Genomic DNA, 20,862 nt, shown 5'->3' on the forward strand with positions numbered 1-20,862 from the left:
CTACAAGCTTTGTAAAAGCATACTAAAAAGTGATTTAAGCCATGTTCTAGTACAGTGTCTGTAGTCCTTTAAGAAAAGCAAATCTTATGGAGGATGAAAACTTATTTTGAAATTTAATTTCTTCAACATGACCAGAATTAAATGTTTAACATTGTTTTTCAAAGAAAAAGGCTAAGAGTTTCTTTTTGAGACGTTTTTCTATAAGGCAAAATGAACAGACTTAACTCAGTCTAATAGGAATTTTTAAAATAGGCTTTGATACAAGAAATAAAGATGCACACAGTTTCCTTGCCTTATCTAAAATCTGGAATCAGCAAGGGAGAGGAGATAACACTATTATATACATTATTGGACACAGCAATATTTGTGAATCTTTGCAGCAGCTCTATTATGCAGTATTCCTCGAACTTCTGCCACCACACAAGTACTCGACTGGTCTGAAAGCCAATAATGAGTCTCCAAACAGTGTCTTTGTACACAATCCTTTACACATAGTCCGTATTAAAATCGTAGGCATCATTTTCATCTGCTGTCTTATCCAAGTTGAGCAACAGTGAATTGGAATGTTCGCTTTCTGAGAAAAGAAAATCATGTGTTACTGAAACCAATGCAAGTTCTAGAGTACAAGAGGCTATACTTCAAGCCAGGGTTTTTAATACAGACCTGCTATTTGCCTTTCTGAATTTGTAGGACTTGTTTGTTTTCCAAGCTTTGTTTTCCTGGTGATCTGAACTTTGCTTTTCTGCAAGACAGAGAGGTCAGATGTGCTTATTCAGACATCACTAATGAAGTCCTCATGCAAATAAAACCTAACAGAGACTGCTGATAGTGTGGACATCCCCTTCTGTAGTTGCTCAGGAATACACTGACCTAGAATAATGTTTATTCTTTAATTAAGCAAAAAACCCAACCCTTATCTCCAGGATTTTTCTGGTGGCTCCACAGTGCCAACACCTTCTCAGTTTACAGCAGGATACTGACTGGTTAAGTGGTGTCAGGATCTAAACAAGTAGAAGCAGCCTAATGAAACCTGATTTACCTCTTCGACAGCCAATTCTTCTTCCAAATTGTTTGGATCATCATCATTTTCTGTGAAATCCTCCTCTTCTTCCTCTTCCTCCTCTTCCTTGCTTGTTTCCAAGTTTTCCCACTCTGATGCTTCCTCTATCACTATTGTCCCATTTGCCATACCAGCTGACTGAAAAATTATGCTGTTTGCTGGACTGGGACATTTTAAAGCTGAGACAGAAAAATAGGAAGTGTCTGTTGAGTCACTGATAGATGGTACCAGATGTAATGCCTACCCCTGAGAGGGCAGGCATTTCAGGTCAGGGCTAGGGAAAGACAGTCCTGCCTCATCCTTTCCACAAGATGCCACTCCCACGTAAGCAGGTAGAGCAAAGGACAATTCTCTGAGAATAGCGTTCCCTAAGACATCTATGGAAGACTGGTAGGAGCTGGAAAACTTGGAATTGGAGCACTGATTGTACTGAGTAAGATGTATTTTGTTGGCCAAATCAGCCATGGTTTATGTGCTCCACAACAGTCTTTACCCCTGTTTTCTGTTTAGACGGGTTAGTTCAGATGAGCAGAAAGTAAGAACTAGCAGGGGTAACTTGTGTTAAGGCAGCACACAGATGCACCGTTTTGTTGCATCTGAATCCATTTCTTTCTTAAAAGGCTCTTACTATTCACTGCATGTTGGCAAAGCTATCATCTAAACCCCAGGAGGACTTCCCTTCAAAATCTCCCATAAAAATGACTACTACCCAGTTTTAATGGTAGCAGTGCATTACAGTAACAGTCCTACCTTGAACAGTGTTGTTGTTTTCTTCTTCTAGGTTCTTAAAATTAAAGCATTCTTGCATTTCAGCTATTTTGTCTTCTGTAAGATATGGTGGCAGTGTCTGAGATTCTGGAGGTTGTGAGTAGTAGCTTATTTTAGCTCTGGGAAAATAAAATATCAGCATTAAAAACCAACCAAAGATAACACAGTTAAATCACTGTAGTTAAAAATAAAACCCAGAGCACAAGCCTCTCAAATTTCTCAACCTAATGACTCATTTATTATCCATTTAACAGCAGTTAAATAGCTATTTAATTTTTGGCTCTTAAGTTGTAACAGATTAAGTGGAGAGCCCACTCCTGAAAGGAAACAGAAACGGCATGCTTTGTCACCACAAATCATCTGCGTGTAAAATCACGAGCTGTAAAAGCAGCTGAATCATTTGAGCAAGGGAAATAGTCACACTCAATTATTGACTCTGAGTTACATTTATTCCCACTTTTATAATACAGGAACCACTATGAATTCCTACAGAAAATCTGCCACATCTCTGTGCTATGGAAGAGGACGACATGGACTCAGTACGTAAGAGGAAGGCAAATTTCCCTAGCAGTTACAGCAGAAGTCAGCAAACTGGAGTAATGTGCAACATGATTTGATTCCTTCCACGTATCCTTCACTAGTTTAGAAAGTTGTCCATGGATGGTGTTGTCTGTACCTGTTAGACAACCCATCACTCTTCAGCACAGTAAAACGTGGCCCCTGCTGTGCTGGATTAACAAAGTAGAAGTGGTGAGCAGCATAAAGCAAAGTTCACGGCATACATACATACCCTGTCCAGTCACAAAGAAGTACTTTAGTGATATTCTCTATGTCAGGAACACCTCCCTTTTTCAACATACCCCTTTTCTGAGCCAGTAAAGCTAAAAACTCTTCAGGGTTCTCAAAATCTGGGATACTATAGCACATAATAACCTAGAGCAGAAGAAAACACTGCATTCAGAAAGAGGTACCCAGTTTTCTCCTAAGGTTTAGGAAGTAAAAAGAGCAAATAAAATTGGATTATGAGGATGAACGTGTATGTGAAGAGCCTTTTTTCTCTTGGACATGGGAGTAAACATTCCAAAGCAAAATGCCAACTTCAACAACAAATTCATCTGCCATTCACCCATAGTAGTGGTTGTACAGAGACAGCACACTGGTTTGTGAAAACACTTCTTGCAAAACTGAATGGAAATTAGGCTTAGGTTAATCTACTTGAAACTAGAGTGAAATCAGAGTTGGATCTGAAGTCTTCACTGTAATAATAGGAAAGAGTCAGAGATCTTCATTTTTCATTCTCTGATACTGTAATGACATCTTAAAAGCAAGTTGGTTGGGTTTTTTTTTAATCAGGAAAGTTATAGGAAAAAAGAGCCTCTGGCTGACAGGATCATGACATGCTGCTTCTGCCTTCCATTCCAAAGGATGAAAGATCACACTCTGTGTTGCCATTCTGTCTGATTAGAAGAAAGCAATGCAAAAGCACCACAACTAGCAGAAGTGAAACAAACTTTTGTTACTGGTCTAAGAAACCCTGAGAAGTCAAATGCACTGAGAGATATGGAAAAAGCTAAGAGCTCACCTGCTGTTTATTGCAGTGACTTAGAATTGCACATATTCCTTCAAGCAGATCTGCTAAGTCTGATTCTTCGGTGTCTATGATACTTCTCAAGGCCAGAGCCAGGGCACTGTTGGAGGGATCTGCAATTATACTTGGACTGTCCAACATCTTTGTCTGTTTATCAATGTGCACGATTTGCATGGACCTATTCAGGGAGAAACACACTGTGAACAGATAAACAACTAAGCAAAGGACTGGTAATGGTGAGGGGTGCAAGACACAAAGCTCACTGTTGGACTGAATACACTTCATACAGAGTCAGTTTCAGTGCTTTTTCATCATATGCTTTGCATAGGACAGAAATCCAAAGGTACAAAAAGAGCAAGTTTATATACCCAGTGCTCTCTGTTGACAGTTTGCACCAAACAGATCAGTATCTTCCATCCTGGCAAAGGGAAATGTGCATTTAAAAACTGCATACAGGGGCGTATTTTCCCCCAAATGGATGGAAATTGTACACAAACTCAAGGTAATCTGAACACAACAACAAACAGGGAAATGAACAGCTTTTATCACACTCAGCTTACTTGGTAACACCTCTTGTTAAACCAACGTTGCAAGCACGAACTCCTTTAAGGCTGTTGATTATGCTGCTCTTTCCCACATTAGGGAAACCTGAAGAAAACCACATAAATCCTTGTAAGTAAGAAAACTAAGCCCATGTGACACTAATCAAAAATTGTTTCTTTCAGGTGTCTTTGGTAAAGTACATCTTCAGTGTGAGATCAGAGTTGGATCTGAAGTCTTCACTACAGAAGTAAGACAAAGTGCATATCCTCATTTCTCACACTGGTAACGGAGTGTAACATCACGTATCGTATCAGGTGGGAGGAAGACACCACAAGCTGCGTGATACGTAACCTGCTTCTCTTGTTGTCCTAAGCTGGTGTATCAGCTAAAGGCTCACACAACATGCCTCTCACAGGTCACAGACACTGCATACATACGTTTAAATGTAACATAAATCATTGTCAACTGAAGTCTTAGATGAAAGTAAGGGCAATGACAAGAAAGCCTATTAGCAGTTCATGTGTTAATTGCTTTACCTGATTTATAATACAGGATACCAGAGCTTTATGGGAGAAAGAAACTCTTCCTGTCTCTCTAAACAACTTACCTACAACCCCAACCTGAATGGCTTTGTTTTGAGTCTTGCCATACTCTTGCAGAAGTTTCAAAAGGCATTTGGTTCCAAGACATTCACTGGTTCTCGATACATCAACACGTGCACGTCTCTTTGTGGACTGCTCCTGCTACAAGATTCAAAGGCATAAAAAAACCCCAAACCATGGGCAGGAGCTGCTTAGGAAAGTAAATACATATTGCTTAGATTTATTTATTGACTGTAATAATCTCTACTAGGTGAAGACAGGCTGAGAACATTGGGGCTGTTCAGCCTGGAGAAGACTGCGTGGAGACGTCATAGCAGCTTTCCGCTATCTGAAGGGGGCCTATAAGGATGCTAGGAGGGGACTCTTCATTAGGGACTGTAGCGACAGGACAAGGGGCAATGGGTTTAAACAGGAGAAGTTCAGGCTGGATATAAGGAAGAAGTTTTTTACTGTTAGGGTGCTGAGGCACTGGAATGGGTTACCCAAGGATGCTGTGAATGCTCCATCCCTGGCAGTGTTCAAGGCCAGGTTGGACGGAGTCTTGGATGACAGTCAATTGCCAGCACCTATAATAAATGCTTGGACCAATGCAGAGATATTCCGGCTGCTCCAGCCAATGAGCCGGCTTCATTTGGAGCTCAGCTCAGATGCCTCTATACAAATGCCCGTCGCATGGGGAACAAACAAGAGGAATTAAGAGATGTGTGCTCATCTACGGAGGTATGATATAGTAGGCATCACAGAAACATGGTGGGATGGCTCCTATGACTGGAGTGTTGGAATGGAAGGTTACGGGCTCTTTAGAAAACAGGCCTGGCAGGTGCGGAGGGGGAGTTGCCCTTTATGTTAGGGATAGGCTGGAGAGTATGGAACTGTCTGGGGACTGGTGAGCAGTTAACAGAGAGCTTGTGGGTCAGGGTTAAAGGGAAAATAGCGATGGGAGGCATTACTGTGGGGATATGTTATAGACCCCCTGATCCAGAGGAATCTGTGGATGAAGCACTCTATAGGCAGATAGGAAAAGCCTATCTCAGGGCTCACAGGCCCTCGTTCTCATGGGTGACTTCAACCACCCTGACATCTGTTGGAATGACAGTATGGCCCGGCACAAGCAATCCAGGAGGTTCCTCGATTGTGTGGAAGACAACTTCCTTCTGCAAGTAATAGAGGAACTGACAAGGAGAGGTGCCATGCTTGACCTCATGCTCACCAACAGGGGAGGGCTCATTGGAAATGTGATGCTCCAGGGCAGCCTTGGATGCAGCGACCACAAGATGGTTGAATTTGAGATCCTTAGGACAGTGAGAAGAGCGTGCAGCAAGCTCTAGACTTCAAGAGAGCAGACTTTGGCCTCTTCAGGAACTTGCTTAGTAAGGTTCCATGGGATATAGCCCTAGAGGGCAGGGGGGCTCAAGACTCTTGGTTGATATTCAAGGATCACCTGCTACAAGCTCAGGAGCGTTGCATCCCAACTAGAAGGAAGTGCAGCAGGAGGGCCAGGAGACCTCCTTGGATGGATAAGGAGCTCCTGAGGAAAATTCAAATGAAAAAAGTTTTATAGAAAGTGGAAGCAAGGACAGGCGGCCTGGGAAGAGTACAGGGATGTTGTCCGGGAAGCCAGGGACCAGGTTAGGAAAGCTAAGGCCCAGTTAGAATTAAACTTGGCTAGGGATATTAAGGATAACAGGAAGGGATTCTACAGGTACACAGCAAATAAAAAACAGATTAGGGAGAATGTAGGCCCCCTCAGGAAGCTCTCGGGAGAACTAGCTACGCAGGATTTGGAGAAGGCTGAGGTTCTGAATGACTTCTTTGCCTTGGTCTTCTCTAGCAAAGGCTCTGACCGCACCACCCAAGTCTTGGAAGGCAGACACAGGGACTGCGAGAATGAAGACCTTGGGCCCACTGTAGGAGAGGATCTGATTCGAGACCATCTTAAAAATCTGATTGTGCACAAGTCCATGGGTCCTGATGAAATCCATCCGCAGGTCCTGAAGGAGCTGGCGAATGAAGCTGCTAAGCTGCTGGCCACCATATTTGAAAAATCATGGCAGTCAGGTGAAGTTCAAGACTGGAAAAAGGGAAATATAACCCCCATTTTCAAGAAGGGGACAATGGATGACCCGGGGAATTACAGACCAGTCAGCCTCACCTCTGTGCCTGGCAACGTCTTGGAGCACATTCTCCTGGAAGGCATGCTAAGGCACATGAAAAACAATAAGGTGCTTGGTGACAGCCAGCATGGCTTCACTAAGGGGAAATCCTTCCTGACCAATTTGGTGGCCTTCTATGATGGGGCTACAGAACTGATGGACAGCGGTAGAGCAGTTGATGTCATCTACCTGGATTTGTGTAAAGCGTTTGACACTGTCCCACACGACATCCTTGTCTGTAAATTGGAGAGCCATCAATTTGATGAATGGACCACTCGGTGGATAAAGAACTGGCTGGATGGCCACACGCAAAGAGTTGTGGTCAATGGCTCAGTGTCCAGCTGGAGACCTGTAAGGAGTGGTGTCCCTCATGGATCAGTGTTGGGACCGGTCTTGTTCAACATCTTTGTCACTGACATGGACAGTGGGATTGAGTGCGCCCTCAGCAAGTTTGTGATGACACCAAGCTGTGTGGTTCGGTTGATGCGCTGGAGGGAAGGAATGCCATCCAGAGGGACCTTGACACGCTTGTGAGGTCCCTGGCTGATGCCAACCTCATGAAGTTTAACCATGCCAACTGCAAGGTCCTACACCTGGGTTGGAGCAATCCCAGACACAGCTCCAGGCTGGGCAGAGAAGAGATTCAGAGCAGCCCTGCGGAGAAGGACTTGGGGGTGCTGGTCAATGAGAAAGTGAACATGAACCAGCTTCAGTGTGCGCTTGCAGCCCAGAAACCAACCGTATCCTGGGCTGCATCAAAAGGAGCGTGACCAGCAGGTCGAAGGAGGTGATCCTGCCCCTTTATTCTGCTCTCGTGAGACCTCACTTGGAGTACTGTGTGTAGTTCTGGTGTCCTCACCATAAAAAGGACATGGAACTGTTGGAACAAGTCCAGAGGAGGCCATGAGGATGATCAGGGACTGGAGCACCTCCCATATGGAGATCGGTTGAGAAATTTGGGGCTGTTCAGCCTGGAGAAGAGAAGGCTGCATGGAGACCTCAGAGCAGCCTTCCAGTACCTGAAGGGGGCCTATAGGGATGCTGGGGATGGACTCTTCATTAGGGACTGTAGTGACAGGACAAGGGGTAATGGGTTAAAACTTAAACAGGGGAAGTTTAGATTGGATATAAGGAGGAAATTCTTTCCTGTTAGGGTGGTGAGGCACTGGAATAGGTTGCCCAGGGAAGTTGTGAATGCTCCATCCCTGGCAGTGTTCAAGGCCAGGCTGGATGAGGCCCTGGGTAATATGATTTAGAGCAAGGTGTCCCTGCCCATGGCAGGGGTGGTTTGGAACTTGATCTTAAGGTCTTTTCCAACCCCAACTTATTCTATGATTCTGTTACTGTGTTCTTTTAAACAGAAGGAATTAGCTTAAGAAATTGGCTGATCAGTTAAGTTACAATAAAAAGGGTAGCCATCAACTACTAAGAGCAAAAGGAATGTGAACCAACTTATAGGGCTTGTGAATTCAGTTCAGGCTTTACTGCAGATTTGTGGTGCAGCAATGAAATAACCATGAACTTTTAGAGGGTAGAATCTTAAACCTGCAGATTCACTCATCTTCTTCAGTTGTTTGAAGGATTTCAAAACCTGCTCTCTGCATTGCAGTTCCCGCACCATTTTGTGAGAGGGTCTGTTTCATTGCGCTGTTATCAGAGCTAAGACGTGTAAAGCATTATGTATTTATATGACTCAAATAAGCATCTTCAAAGAGTTGAGACTAGGACCCAGGCTGCTAATCCCTCTATACTCCTTATGAGATAATGTCTGGTGCTATCTTTATTGATAGCTACAATCAGGATGAATGCAGTAGTACTGCCTGCACCACTTTACCTACACACAATTCAGATGTTATTGGTGCAACCATCCTATTCCTCATCTTCCTCCTTACAATAAGAAAAAAGAATTGCTTTTTCTGTAGTCCAGCACCCTGAGCACAAATAATGATAGGTATTTCAACAACAAGAATTCCCTCAAAGCTTAGTCAAAGTGCAAAGGCATATACCAGTCATGGCAGTATAATCAAACAAGGGGAAAAAGAATTTTAAAGGACAAGAGTTCCCATTTCTCAACGTGTTTCAACATGTATGATTACAAGCGCGTATGGCTTAACTGTGAGACAGCCTGCAGTGCTCTTACCAGAGTCTTGTCTTTCATCAGTGTTGCTGATTTAAAAGCAACTGTTGGAAACTCCTTCTTCAAATAATTCAACCATTTCTCTAAGTTCTCCTTTGGCACTAGGTCTGGAAAAAAGAGCACAGTCAGTCCTTTGAATCTTAAATATCACTCTGGGGGGGAAATCTAACGTGAGCCAGAAACAAAGCTGTATTTTGTATTTAGTACGCTCCTTTATGACAAACAATGTTTGGCTGAAAACTCTATATGTACTGGATATACTGCCCAAAGGCAACCAGTGTTGCAAATAAATTGTATTTTCTGCCTCAAGCAGAACATACCAGAGTTACATTAGGCCTCTGTATCGGGTTTTTAATGCTGGGATCTTGCTACAAAACTTTGTACAGTACAATGTGATGTTCTGTTAAGGATTATCTCATCATCCCTGCGAAGGCTACTCTAATACAAAGTTCCCTTTGCTCTTTTTCACTGCTGGTAACTCCAGTAATATCCAGCCTTTTTAGCCGGTTTCACCTTTTCTGTGGACTCTTTCATATAGTAATGAAAGAGAAAATACTTCCCAAAGACAAATTTCAAATCCAACTATTGCACTCACTTACTGATCCTTAACTGCCACTGCCTCAGTGGGGACCAGCATGGTGACCTGCCTACTCACCTGTGTTCACCAAAATGTTAAACAGTAAGATCTTTAACTTCTCCCAAATTTGGCTGAAGCCTTCAGAAGTTACTGCAAAAGAAATGGGCTAATGTGCGTGTAACTGTCTGTTGTGTTTTCTTAGCAAAATAGACAAAAGGTGGAGGAAATGTGACCCATTCAGTAGGGCAGTGAGCTCAGAGTTGGATCTTATGTCTTCAGCTGAATCCCAGATTCCCTTAAAATCTTCTTCATAGCTCATATGCCACAGGACCACAGTGACCAAAGTAGCAGTTCAAAAAAACCTGTGCCTCTTACCAATTTTGTTCAGAACCAACACTAGCTTTTTGCCTCCTCCAGAGCAAGTTACAGATTCCTCCAGTTGAGGACACCGGCAGCCCATTGGATCTCTTGCATCTAAAACCTCTAGAACCACATCTGAGGCCTCAATCACCTAGGTGAGAAAAGAGAAGACTTTCAAATAAGACATTACAGAGCATTTGACAGATGCCACCTCTGGAATAGCTGTGGCTTACAACAGTTACTGTTAAATTTCACAGATTGGTGAGGTTCCCTATGACTGTTCTTGTTGGAGCTCCTTTCCTGTGAACTACAAACCAGAAAAGCTGAAGCAATTGTCATCTTTTTTCCTCCAAAGGCAAGAAATCCTTAGTACCTCCTTACTGCAAGAACTTTTTGATTACTCACTATGTACTGGCATTGGCCCAAGAAGTCTAATGCCTCAAAGTGCTGAATGTCTCAGTAGCTCACACCAGACAAGACTGAAACCCTCGCAGTTACTGTTGTAAAATCCCTTACTTGAGTGTTAAATTTAGCACAAGCAACCTTTACACTCTCCAGCAGCTGCGCAGGAATGCAAAAAAGGAAACTAACAAGTGGTCTCACTGCTGACTCTCATCAGATTATATAAAAACAGTTGACGCGTCTCACCTTCCTGAGCTCGCTGCAGAATGACTCCTTTGAATTTTTATCCAGCCATTTGTTAGCCTTTGCTTTAGATTTTACAGAGGATTCCTGAATGCAAATAAAAATGAAGGGGAATCATTTGAAAATTAGTGCATTATACTTGCATGCTTATACAGCATAAATATGTAACACGTAACACACTGCTTAAGAAAATGTAGCTTCAGGATTGCTTTTATTGCTTCTATAAGATTTAAAGAATCAAAATCATACCAGACACTTACCTTTCCTTCTGCTTTTTCCTTAATTTTGGCATTCTTTTTAGCTTCAAGCTTCCTCTTCTTTTCATGTTCTTTCTGTCTGTTGAGCTTCTGCTTTTGTTTTAGTTCTTCAAGCTGATTACAAACAAAACCCCAAGCCAGATAAAACATAGTTGGGAAGGAAGACTGTTCTTTCTCCCTGTTTACTTATTCCTGACCAAAGTGCCTGAGGCAGCTCAGTCAGAAGTCATGGCTGTCCATGTGACACTGACAACTTTTCTTGCATCCTACTCTGAAAATAGTTGCCTTCAACTGCCTCAAAACCAGAGGCCGTACAGACCCCAAAATAACAGCTGTGCAGCAAACACATGGGAGCTGAAAACGGTGGCGTTCTCATGTCACATTACACCATCTTGCAGACAGCAGATCCCTGTTTTCTGAATAATCACATAATGCCAAAACCTAACATTCTGATGCAATATCTGTGTATCTCAGCCTCCCAGGCAACTTGGATCACATCAGAAATGACATTTCCAGTGTGTTTATACATATGGTGATAAAACGGACAAATTGTTACACACTGTATAATGCTGGAAATAAATACAGGATCATCAATCAACCATGAGTGCACCTCTGGGTGCGCACATGTGCATACACACGCACACAAAGCTCTCCGGAAGACAGGAATGGTCTCGGTTCTTGAACTCTTTAGCACAAACTGTATTTTACCCTCTGTTTTCTTTGCTCTGCTTCCCGTAGAAGCTGTTCTTTAAATGGTGCAGCACTAGGAACACCAGGATCTTTCTTAGGCTTTTTGCGTCCACGTTTCTTGGCCTCCTTCCTGACTTTTCGGTGGTGTTCTCTGATCTGAGGACAGGAACAAGGATATTTTTTCAGTCTAAGGAAAAAAAGGAGGAAAGGGGGATGTATCCCTCCTATTTACAGATACAGAGTAAGAATCGGTACGTTTCTGATTTAGGCTAAGTGTTTTCTTGCATAAAGTCTCATCACAAAGCTACACTTGAACGTACCAGCCAAAAATAATGCAAAATATGTACGCTCTTTCCTACATCATCCCCGGGCCAATGGTAACTGGAAAGGTAACTCTTCGCTACAGCTCAGCCTCCTTATTGCGTACACGTTTCTGTAGTAGCTATATAATAGTTATATATATATATACATGGGTATATAGAGTTTTAAAACTTAAATCCCCGCTTTTGCCGCTGAAGTAGTCAGCGTGGAGACCCCGTAGCCACAGCCTGCCCCCGCCCCAAGGGCTCCGCACCGACCGGGGCCGCCGGTTCTCACCTTCTTCTGGATCTTGTAGCGCTTGTGGCACGTCAGCCTCTTGCTCGCCTTCCTCAGCTCTGCAACGCACGGCACCCGTCAGCGCCGGCTGCCCGCGGCCCACCCGCCGTCCCGCGTCCTCCAGCCCCGGTGTCAGATGCCGCCGCCATTCGCTCGGCCACGTGCTGCCTCCTCCCGCCTCCGCCCCCCACCCCCCCACCGGCCCATTCGCGGTGTCCCTGGCCGCAGCCGCGGCCCCCCTGTCATCCCCTCGCCTCAGCGCGCTCCCCAACGGCATCGCCCGTGATCCGCCCGAGCCCCGCTCCCGCCGCTCACTGGGCCGCTTCATGGCGCCGCCGGGCCGCGCTCAACCACTGCCCCACGTGGATAGACCTGCTCCTTCCTCCGCCCGCCTCCCGCCGGCGGGCGCTGCCGCAAAGCGAAGCGGCCCTTCCTCGCCGGAGGTGTCGTGCGAGCTCGGAGCGTTTGGCGACCGGGAGGGCTTTGCGGCAGCGGAGGCTTCGGCGCTACGGAGCGGCGGCGGCACCGGTGGTACCGGTGGCAGCGGTGGCGGGGCGGGCGGCGGAGGGCGAGTACGGCCGCGGCTGTCGGAGGCGGAGCGGAGCCGGCTGGGTGAGCGGCGCGGCACCGGGGTCGCGCAGTCGGGGCGGCAGGGCCGAAGCCAGGAGGCCGCTGCTTCCCTTTGTGTGGCCGCCGCGGGGCGCGCAGCAGCTCCGCCGCGGCGGGTCCCGGCCGAGCCCGGGAGCGCCCAGTTCCTCCGCCTTCTCCTGTTACATCCCTCTTCCCCGCATCCCGCCGCAACCCCGGCCCTACCACGGCCCTCGCGTTGTCTCTGCTCCTCTCCGCTGTGGCGACCGCGCTGGCCCCGGTGTCTCCCTCCGCCTTCTCCTCGGTGCCGCCGCCCCCGTCGCTCCGTCCTGCCAGCGGCCGAGCTCGCAGCAGTGACAACGGGCAGCGGGTGGCTGCGGGCTGGCGGCCGCTACCGGGGCTTCGAGAGCGAGGCCCGTGGCGCGGGAGCTGGTCCGTGCCGGTGTGGGGGGCAGCGCGGGTCGGGTCGGGGACACCGTCCTGTCAGGCCGCGGGGCACAGGCGCGCCCGGTGCCCCGAGAGGAGTTTTTCTTTGTCTCTTGCTACTGCTGCCGACAGTGACACTTCACGAAAAGGGAAGGTTGCGGGCAAGGGCCCGCTTCGGGCGGCTTGGGGAAACGGTGTTTCGCTGTTTTGTTTCTTGTGCCGGTGTTGGTAAAAGGATCGATGTTCTGTGCCGCTGGCTTCTTCGTCAGCTTTGTCCTTTTAGAGCGTCCGATGGCCGCTGTCCCACTCTCACGTTGTAGCCAGGTTCCTTCAGTGTCATCCGTACGCGGGGGAAATGCTGGCTGTGTTTCCCTCCCTTGTTCCGTTTGCTAAATTTACCATGTTTCAGTGAGTATTTCTGTGGAAGTGTGGGAGATCCCAGTAACGATCAAATACTTTCTGTGGTATCTGTCGGCTTTTAGATTTTTTCTACTTGGAGGCAGAAAATTCAAAGTATGCTAGAATCTCATTGGCTTGTTTGAAGTATGTTATCTCAAACGCATGTAAAACCTGCTCGTTTAATGAGGTGAGGCTGGGTCATTCTTGTGGGGATCAGTATAGCGTGGCTCTCGGGAGAGGCAGCCTTCCACCCGTTGTGTATATATTAGTATCCGTGTATATTAGCAATGGCCAAAGCGTTTCTTAAAGGCATGTCCATGGTTGTGTGACTTTTATTATGGGTGGTGAGAGCACTTATTAAGGCGACGCTCAAGCTCCCGTTGTTTGTAGTGGTGGAGATTCTTGGTGGGACTGTTGAAATACTCATGAGCCAGCAGTTATGTTGCATAAGAAAGTATAGGAGAACTCGAGGTCCCTTCTAATCTGGTGTTCTGTGACATGTTCTTAGGTAAAACATAATGCATTTCTGTGCACAGTGAGATTGGGTTGTCTGTGGTTTTGAGCAGGGAGATCTAGAGAGAGGAGCCTGACATTCAGTAGGAATTTAATGTAAGCAGTTCTTTCAGTGTGTATTCATGATGTTGTTTAGACTGGTATGTTTTTTGCACCTTCCTCAGTTATTAGAGGAGGAAAATGGTCTTGGCTGCACACAGAATGGCCAGGTGTCTGGATAATAGCACAAGTGTGCACCAGTGTCTGTGCGTGGCTGAGAGCTGCAGCTTGCTGTGTGCCTCAGGTAACTGAGGTGGAGAACCCGCTGCGCAGTTTGTAGGTGCTGGTTGAGGGGGGTCCCTACATCTTTATTTCAGGGTGGGATTGGACTGAGTGTACCTTTGGGTTTCTGGGTGAGCCAGAATGATCTGTCCCAGGAGTCCCTCCTGCCTTTTACAGCCACGAACTTACCTTTTCTGACAGCCTCCACATCAGCATGTGCCTGCTGTTAGCTCTTTGATACTGTAGCTTTCAGATAAAAGTTGGAGGCAGCACCAAAAGAGACAGACTGCATGTCCATTCCTGAGGTGAATTGCTGCTAATATAGCACGGGGTTCTTCTGTATGTGTGTGTTACGAAAATGCCCAGAATACCAAAGAGGAGAGCAGTCTCTGGGGTTTGACTGAAGACAGTTGTATGAACTACACAGAAGCAATCATTTTGCCATATGATGGTTCTGCACGTTTCACATGAAATTTTGCAGAGGGAAAAATCAGAGACTGCTTAGAAATTGAAACAGGTAGATCTGTAGTAAACCTGTATGGCTGGGTATTTAATGTTGTTTACTTATGAGGATAAAAATCCATTCTGAAGACTGGTGGAGGTGCACCATCACTGAGAGAACCTATTAGATGTTTCTTGACCTTAAAATGTATTTTCTTAGTGTTAGCACCATACTGCTTTGCATTCTGTGTTACTGCTTTATTGTTTTCACTCTTGGGTCAGATATTGCTTATGTTTACTCCCTGTTCTGCTTGATGAATCATTCTTTAGCAAGTGGCTCTGAAATCTGTAATATGTATTCGGGAACGTTAGAGAAATGTGTTTTTACTGTAAAAATTACAGAACTGTCTAGCATTCTGTGTACAAAATTGCTCTGTAGAGTTCCTGCTAGGCTAAAATAAGCTACCTTCTGTTTCTTTTTTTTTTTTTTTTGTCACTGTAATTATTCAGTTTATTCTCTGATTTTATTCTTTAATTATCTATTTACTCTCAATTTTCTTCTATCTCTCCTTCCTTTTTCTTGTCTTCCAGTTTTGACTGTACTAACACCATTGCTACTCTTAGAGTGTTACCTTCTCCTAGTACCTGTACTTGGCCATCAGACACTATGAGGAGACTGGCTTTTCGAGGTGCTGGTTGTACTCTGGTAAATCTGGCAAATTACTGATTGTATGTGCACCATTCTCTCCATTCCTCTGCCTTAGGATTTTGCTTTTCTTTATCCTGACTGTTAATTACTCTTACCTTACTCTTGTTCAACTCATTTGTGTGCTTCAAATTAATTCCGTCTCTAATATAAATGCTTTAATGCGGTTGTATTGTGCTGCCATACCTTGTAAATCAACTTAGTGCTTCCTAGAAGAAATTCCTTGATTTGGTTGGAAGATGGGTATAAGCTGGGATAGATGCATCTATTCTGTCTTCAGCTTTTGAGACACCTACAATCATATTTTTCTGATGCTATTGCTTTAAGCTGGGAAAGAGCCAACAACTTGTTCCCTAACTTACCATTGTTGTTGGATGGTGGATATGTGTTTGTGTTGGTAAATGGAAAAATATGGCCGAAAAAGAAAGTGGCTTTTCTGCTGCTTGCTGATTGAGCCATTCATCCTACACTTAACCTGGGAGTGGTGAGTCACACAATGGTCCAGACCTTTCTTTGGCTTGAATCTGAGACAAGGTATTCAGCAGCCATTTGAATGTTTGTTTGTGATTTGTTTACTTCCTGTTGGGTTTGTTGGTTGTGGGTTTGTTTTGGTTTGGTTCTGGTTTTGGGTTGGTTTATGTTGGTTTGCTGGTTGTTGGGGTTTTTTTTATAGGAATTGATGCGCTTTTACACCAGACCTGAACACGTCTCTACAGCTTTTTCATCTAAACAGTGGTTCTTGCTTAGCTATCATGCATGAAATGAGGTATCAAAATGGAGATAGTTTGAGAACATATACTAGTAAGAGCTGCTGAATTCATGTGCATTACTGTGAGCCTTAGGTTTTCTTATATTGGTGTCATAAGTGACTAAAACTGTAGGACCGTTTTGATTTCCCTTTAGTCTTGCCAATTTACAAAAAGCTAGTGTTTAGATATATGGATTAAGTGAACTGTAGTATAACAAATACATGTGGCTCATCCTGAGCATTGATAGCTTTATAGTTAGCTCTCACCAGAGAGTTTGGATGCAGTGCCATGAGTTTAAGAACATTTGTCTTCATTATAGAAGAAGTTGGATTCCATGGGTTCCAAGAGGCGAAGAGCTACCTCTCCTTCCAGCAGCGTCAGCGGAGGAGACTTTGATGATGCCCACCACTCCACAAACATACCAGGCCCGAGCAGAAAGAGGAGGAGACTTTCCAATCTCCCAACTGTAGATCCTGTTAGTATCATCTTATAATGGACAGCGTTTTTTCTTAGTGATACTGTATCCCCCCCTGGGAAATGCAGACTAATAAAATTGGTGATCTTGTGTAGCACATATATATTGGCCCTGAATCTGTTGCTGCCTTGGCTAACTTTGTTTAGGATCTCATTTGGTTTTGGCTTGTTCTTGCCTTCCCAGTTTCATGTTTTTCTTTCCCATTTTGCTTTTGCTGCCTTTCCCCCTGCCTCCTACCCTTCCGCCCCACCATGATTTTAGCAGATGGAGGGATATTGGAGAAGGAGCTGAAATCATAACTGACAAGTTGAGAGCTGTGTCTGAATAGCAAATATGGAGACAGATAAGTGGGGAATGGCACAGGCAATGATTGCCCAAGTGCACAAGTGTCTCTGTTATGCCTTTGAGATAGCAGTCTAATTTTGATTAACTGCAGGGCAGAACCACCCCTGGTTTTGTTTTAGATGTCTATAACTCAGAGAGATTTGTACTGAATTAATTTACATTCTGGGTGTTTTATTTAGAATTAGCATTGAAAGAAAGCTCCCTGTGTTCAAAAAAATAAATTAGAATTCTGCAGTACTTGTCAGGTGTTGTACTAATGTGTGAGATGCAGCAGTTTCTTCACACTTCTCCTTTAGAGCACACTGTGGATTGGCATCTTGTCTTCCCATTCTTAGTAGGCTTTGATTTGTTACCTTCTTAAAATTTTCTATTTTTTCATTACTTTATTGGTTTTGCATTTTAGATTGCTGTATGCCATGAACTTTACAACACCATCAGAGATTACAAAGATGAACAGGGCAGGCTCCTTTGTGAGCTTTTCATTAGGGCACCGAAGCGAAGGTAAGGCCGTGGTTCTGGCTAAGCCTTGAATCTGAGATTTAGTCAGGGAGTAAGTGGATATTGAGGTATACTTTAGTATTAATAGCTGTGAAAAATCTAATCTGAATTTGTCATAGTGTCACACCAATGTTTGATCCAAGCATTTGAGGTAATTATTCAATGGACATGATAACATTAGTGCCCTTTTTCAGTCAAAAAAGGATATGCTGAATTAATTTAAAACATTTCTTGTGACATCTGCGTAAAACATCTATGCCTTCGACTATAAAATGTTCCACATTAGTGGTGCAATGTAATAAAGGCATGTCTTTGGGAAGATTAATGGAAGTGACCCTTGAAAATACAGTAGATAAAGTAAGAGACTGAATTTTATCTCAAACTCAGAAAACTGAGGATGATAACAGAGCATGTAATACTGTAAGCTCACTAATAGACCACTGTCCAGCTGTTTGAGCTGTAACAAAAATGCGTTGGAACTTTGTTTTATTTAGTCATTGACACGTCCAAACTTTAGTGCTGTGGGTTTGGTTTTGCTGCTTGAAATATAATGCCTGGTTTTGCCATTGCGACAGAAATCAGCCAGATTATTATGAAGTGGTTTCTCAGCCAATTGATTTAATGAAAATCCAACAAAAGCTAAAGATGGAGGAATATGATGACGTGAATGTGCTGACTGCAGATTTTCAGCTTCTCTTCAACAACGCAAAGGCTTATTATAAGGTGAGGAGAATACATGTAAAGGCTCAAATTCATTATAAAAGGTCATCAAGTTGTGTTTAATTTCTTCCTTGATTTGGCCAAAAAGCTTTTCTCTTTAGTCTTTATTATTGGTAAGAGAACAGCACATGTTGCAGTTATTTGCATGTATTTCCCTAAGGTTGACCATATCTTTATAAGATGTCCAACCATAGCAATTTTTTCTGTGGAAAACTATAAAATAGTGTTGGGAGGATCTTCATATAGTTTTCCAAAAGAGATAGAAAGCAAAAATGGAGATATAAACTGAGAAAAATACTTGTCTATCAAAGCTTTCCCATTGTACAACACACTCTTATGTGACGTTTTGAAATCTAAAAAGATGACTATGATTTTCCTTCAAATAGGAAGAGTTTATAAATAACCAGAAGTGTACAGTAGCAGTGCTGAATCTTTCTCTTCCATTGACCACTTAATAGTATGAAATAAAGGCATATTGATTATCATGGTCAGTTACGATAGATTTTGTGTGTAGGTGATGATGTATTTCATTAAGGGTGCAACCCTGATGTCTATTCCCACATATTGGGTATGTGTCTTATTTTAGACGTTAATGTTTTTTATTGTAGTTGCCATAAGGAAGTGGGGGAAAAATGGATGAATCTGGTTTAATGGAAGGCTGTGTTAAATACATAAAACAGTGAAATTGTATGTAGTGAGTGAGATGATGCAGCAAGTCTAAAACTGCTAAAGTTACCTTTAAATTATCTTTGACTTTGGAGATGATCCAAATGACTGCTTTCTGAATAACCCAACCAGCACAGCCAGGTGACATTCAGAAAAGCAGTGTTTGTTTTGCTTATGTTTGTATATGTCTGTGTGTAGCTGTTTGAAAAACAATCAGATTTATGAAATAAAACATTTGCACGTTCTGGTTCCAGTAGAAAAAAGTACAAGGATTTCCAAGTTGGTTGTGTACTCCTGAAGCTTCAAAAGGCACTTGCCCATTAGTGTTGGCATTTTCATGGTTTCTTTTGCCTACAGAATGGTGGACTCAGAATTTTGCCTGTAATGTAAAAATCATGCATGTAAAATAGAAATAGGTAGCCATCGTTCTAGGGTGAAGAAATACTGACATTTCCAGAGAAATACGGAGTTGTGAGCTGGAGGTACGGCACACAAACACAGCCTCTTCTTCTTTCATCTTTTACCTTACCCACGCAGTTCCAATGACGCATATAAAACAGGGAGATCGATTCATTGTCAAGGTCTTTATTGCAGCAGGAGTTTTAGTGGCAGTGCTGGATTAGAATGGAAACCTTTGGGTTTGTTAGTATTTTGGTTCAAGTCTTACACTTTTGAGTGTCTTGCATTAATACACAAGGAAGCAGATGAGTGGAGCACAGTGTTCTTTTAACTGTGCTTCATGATTAACACCTGGTCCCATGTCTTGAGAATATTTAATCCTAGTGAGGTGGGCTTAGGGATAGTTGTCATATTGGTTTCTCACTTGTGGTGCAAGCTGCCAGAGGTTGAGACAGGGAAATAAGATGAGCGTAATCCACAGTAAAAAAGTAAGATATCTGCAGGAATACCTGACATACAGGTGAAGTGACAGCAGAAAGGGAAAGAAAAATATGTAAGAGTGGAAAAGCTGTTTTTTTTTGGGTAACATTCTTAAGTAGTAATGTTATAGGCACATGCTTGTCTGGCACTACCAACTCTGTATTTACAAAACTTAATTTGCTGACTAACACACCTAGCTCTTCCAAAAAATACACCCAGATGTATACCCAGGTGGTAGCATGTTATCAGGTTCTTTGGAATTTCAGTTAATGCTGCATCTAAATCATTGAAGTCTTTTCAAAGATACTGACAGAGTTATTAGCATTCTTCTGTAGAAATCAGTTTTCAAGTGCCACACAACGGCAGCAGTATTTGCTTAAATCACATTTCTGGCATACTGATATTTATTCTATTTTAAATATCAGTAGTGTTATGCATCAGCAAAACTTAATGATTTTTTCAGATTCATGCAATAGGCTTGTCCAGACCTCAACCCAAGTAATTTTATTGCTAAGTTTTCTGAAGGACTTAAATGCTTTGGTGCAATAGAAGTTGTATTTTCTAGTGCTGATTGTGATTCTTAGTATCTCTGTTGAAGAACAACTGAAGCAGGAATTTCCCAGGTTTTCTATTACGTGTTTATTTAATGCATTTAATACCATTCAACTAATAATTTAAACATTTCCTTCAGACAAGAATGATCTGAATTTTGAGTAGAATGTTTGATTTGTTTCTGCAGCCTGATTCTCCTGAATATAAAGCTGCCTGCAAATTATGGGAGTTGTATTTGCGCACAAAAAATGAATTTGTTCAGAAAGGTGATGCTGAGGAGGACGATGATGATGAAGAAGGACATGACAGTCAAGAATTAGTAAGTGTGGGCATGACACCTGCAGTTGTAGGAGGCAGTGGCTGCGTATGCCAGCTGACTCTGAGAGGGAGGTTGGCTCCGTATGTGAATAAGCATTAAGTTTTTTCATAGTTAAATTATGTCCTATAGTGTATTTCTGATACCAGTTTCTTAGTTAAGAATTTCACAGTATTGTATTTATGTTTCACTTTTGCCTAGCAAAAAAAAAATTTATGAGCTTTTGTGATACAGATGAAATGTGGTTATGGTTTAGTTGAGACGAATGACGTGCTTGGTATCATGCCAACTTCGAGGTTTGATGCAAGCAAGCTTCATGTCCAGTTACATCATTTTTCAACATGTCTCATT

The 20,862-nt window shown here is 43.4% G+C and overlaps 2 protein-coding genes and 4 non-coding genes across 17 annotated transcripts in view; 1 reads left to right on the forward strand and 5 right to left on the reverse strand.

The window, feature by feature from the left end:
* The window catches only part of PBRM1 (polybromo 1), a 351,134-nt gene that overhangs the window by 273,773 nt on the left and 56,499 nt on the right, over positions 1 to 20,862 (forward strand). For 6 of the 12 annotated variants that reach the window (XM_061346955.1, XM_061346963.1, XM_061346965.1 and 3 more), the window contains exons 1-6: positions 12,466 to 12,589; positions 15,197 to 15,311; positions 16,380 to 16,535; positions 17,284 to 17,381; positions 17,954 to 18,101; positions 20,383 to 20,514. In XM_061346955.1, coding sequence (XP_061202939.1) covers positions 15,273 to 15,311; positions 16,380 to 16,535; positions 17,284 to 17,381; positions 17,954 to 18,101; positions 20,383 to 20,514 — 573 coding nt within the window. In that variant the 5' untranslated portion in view covers positions 12,466 to 12,589; positions 15,197 to 15,272. Of the gene's footprint in view, positions 1 to 12,464; positions 12,590 to 15,196; positions 15,312 to 16,379; positions 16,536 to 17,283; positions 17,382 to 17,953; positions 18,102 to 20,382; positions 20,515 to 20,862 lie in introns of those variants that run through there. The other 6 variants (XM_061346956.1, XM_061346969.1, XM_061346958.1 and 3 more) reach the window with 5 other exon arrangements.
* On the reverse strand, positions 334 to 12,383 carry GNL3 (G protein nucleolar 3). Its single transcript, XM_061346982.1, has 15 exons — positions 12,293 to 12,383; positions 11,978 to 12,036; positions 11,399 to 11,536; positions 10,694 to 10,804; positions 10,437 to 10,520; positions 9,804 to 9,939; positions 8,855 to 8,958; positions 4,567 to 4,702; positions 3,977 to 4,064; positions 3,411 to 3,594; positions 2,619 to 2,761; positions 1,811 to 1,947; positions 1,040 to 1,239; positions 664 to 742; positions 334 to 574 (listed from the first exon to the last, which is right to left on the reverse strand). Exons 1-15 carry the CDS (start codon positions 12,303 to 12,305, stop codon positions 486 to 488), a joined length of 1,701 nt encoding a protein of 566 aa, XP_061202966.1. The 5' UTR covers positions 12,306 to 12,383; the 3' UTR covers positions 334 to 485.
* LOC133208858 (small nucleolar RNA SNORD19) lies at positions 3,048 to 3,122 on the reverse strand. The gene has a single exon (XR_009724521.1). It is a non-coding gene; the product is annotated as a small nucleolar RNA SNORD19 (small nucleolar RNA).
* On the reverse strand, positions 3,666 to 3,743 carry LOC133208860 (small nucleolar RNA SNORD69). Its single transcript, XR_009724523.1, has one exon. It is a non-coding gene; the product is annotated as a small nucleolar RNA SNORD69 (small nucleolar RNA).
* LOC133208859 (small nucleolar RNA SNORD19) lies at positions 4,162 to 4,235 on the reverse strand. The gene has a single exon (XR_009724522.1). It is a non-coding gene; the product is annotated as a small nucleolar RNA SNORD19 (small nucleolar RNA).
* Positions 9,673 to 9,745, reverse strand: LOC133208857 (small nucleolar RNA SNORD19). The gene has a single exon (XR_009724520.1). It is a non-coding gene; the product is annotated as a small nucleolar RNA SNORD19 (small nucleolar RNA).

The sequence above is a fragment of the Neopsephotus bourkii genome, unplaced genomic scaffold (assembly GCF_033783945.1).
Source record: "Neopsephotus bourkii isolate Nb327-2 ecotype Australia unplaced genomic scaffold, CSIRO-AGI_Nbou_v1 NB_284, whole genome shotgun sequence".
NCBI lineage: Eukaryota > Metazoa > Chordata > Aves > Psittaciformes > Psittacidae > Neopsephotus > Neopsephotus bourkii.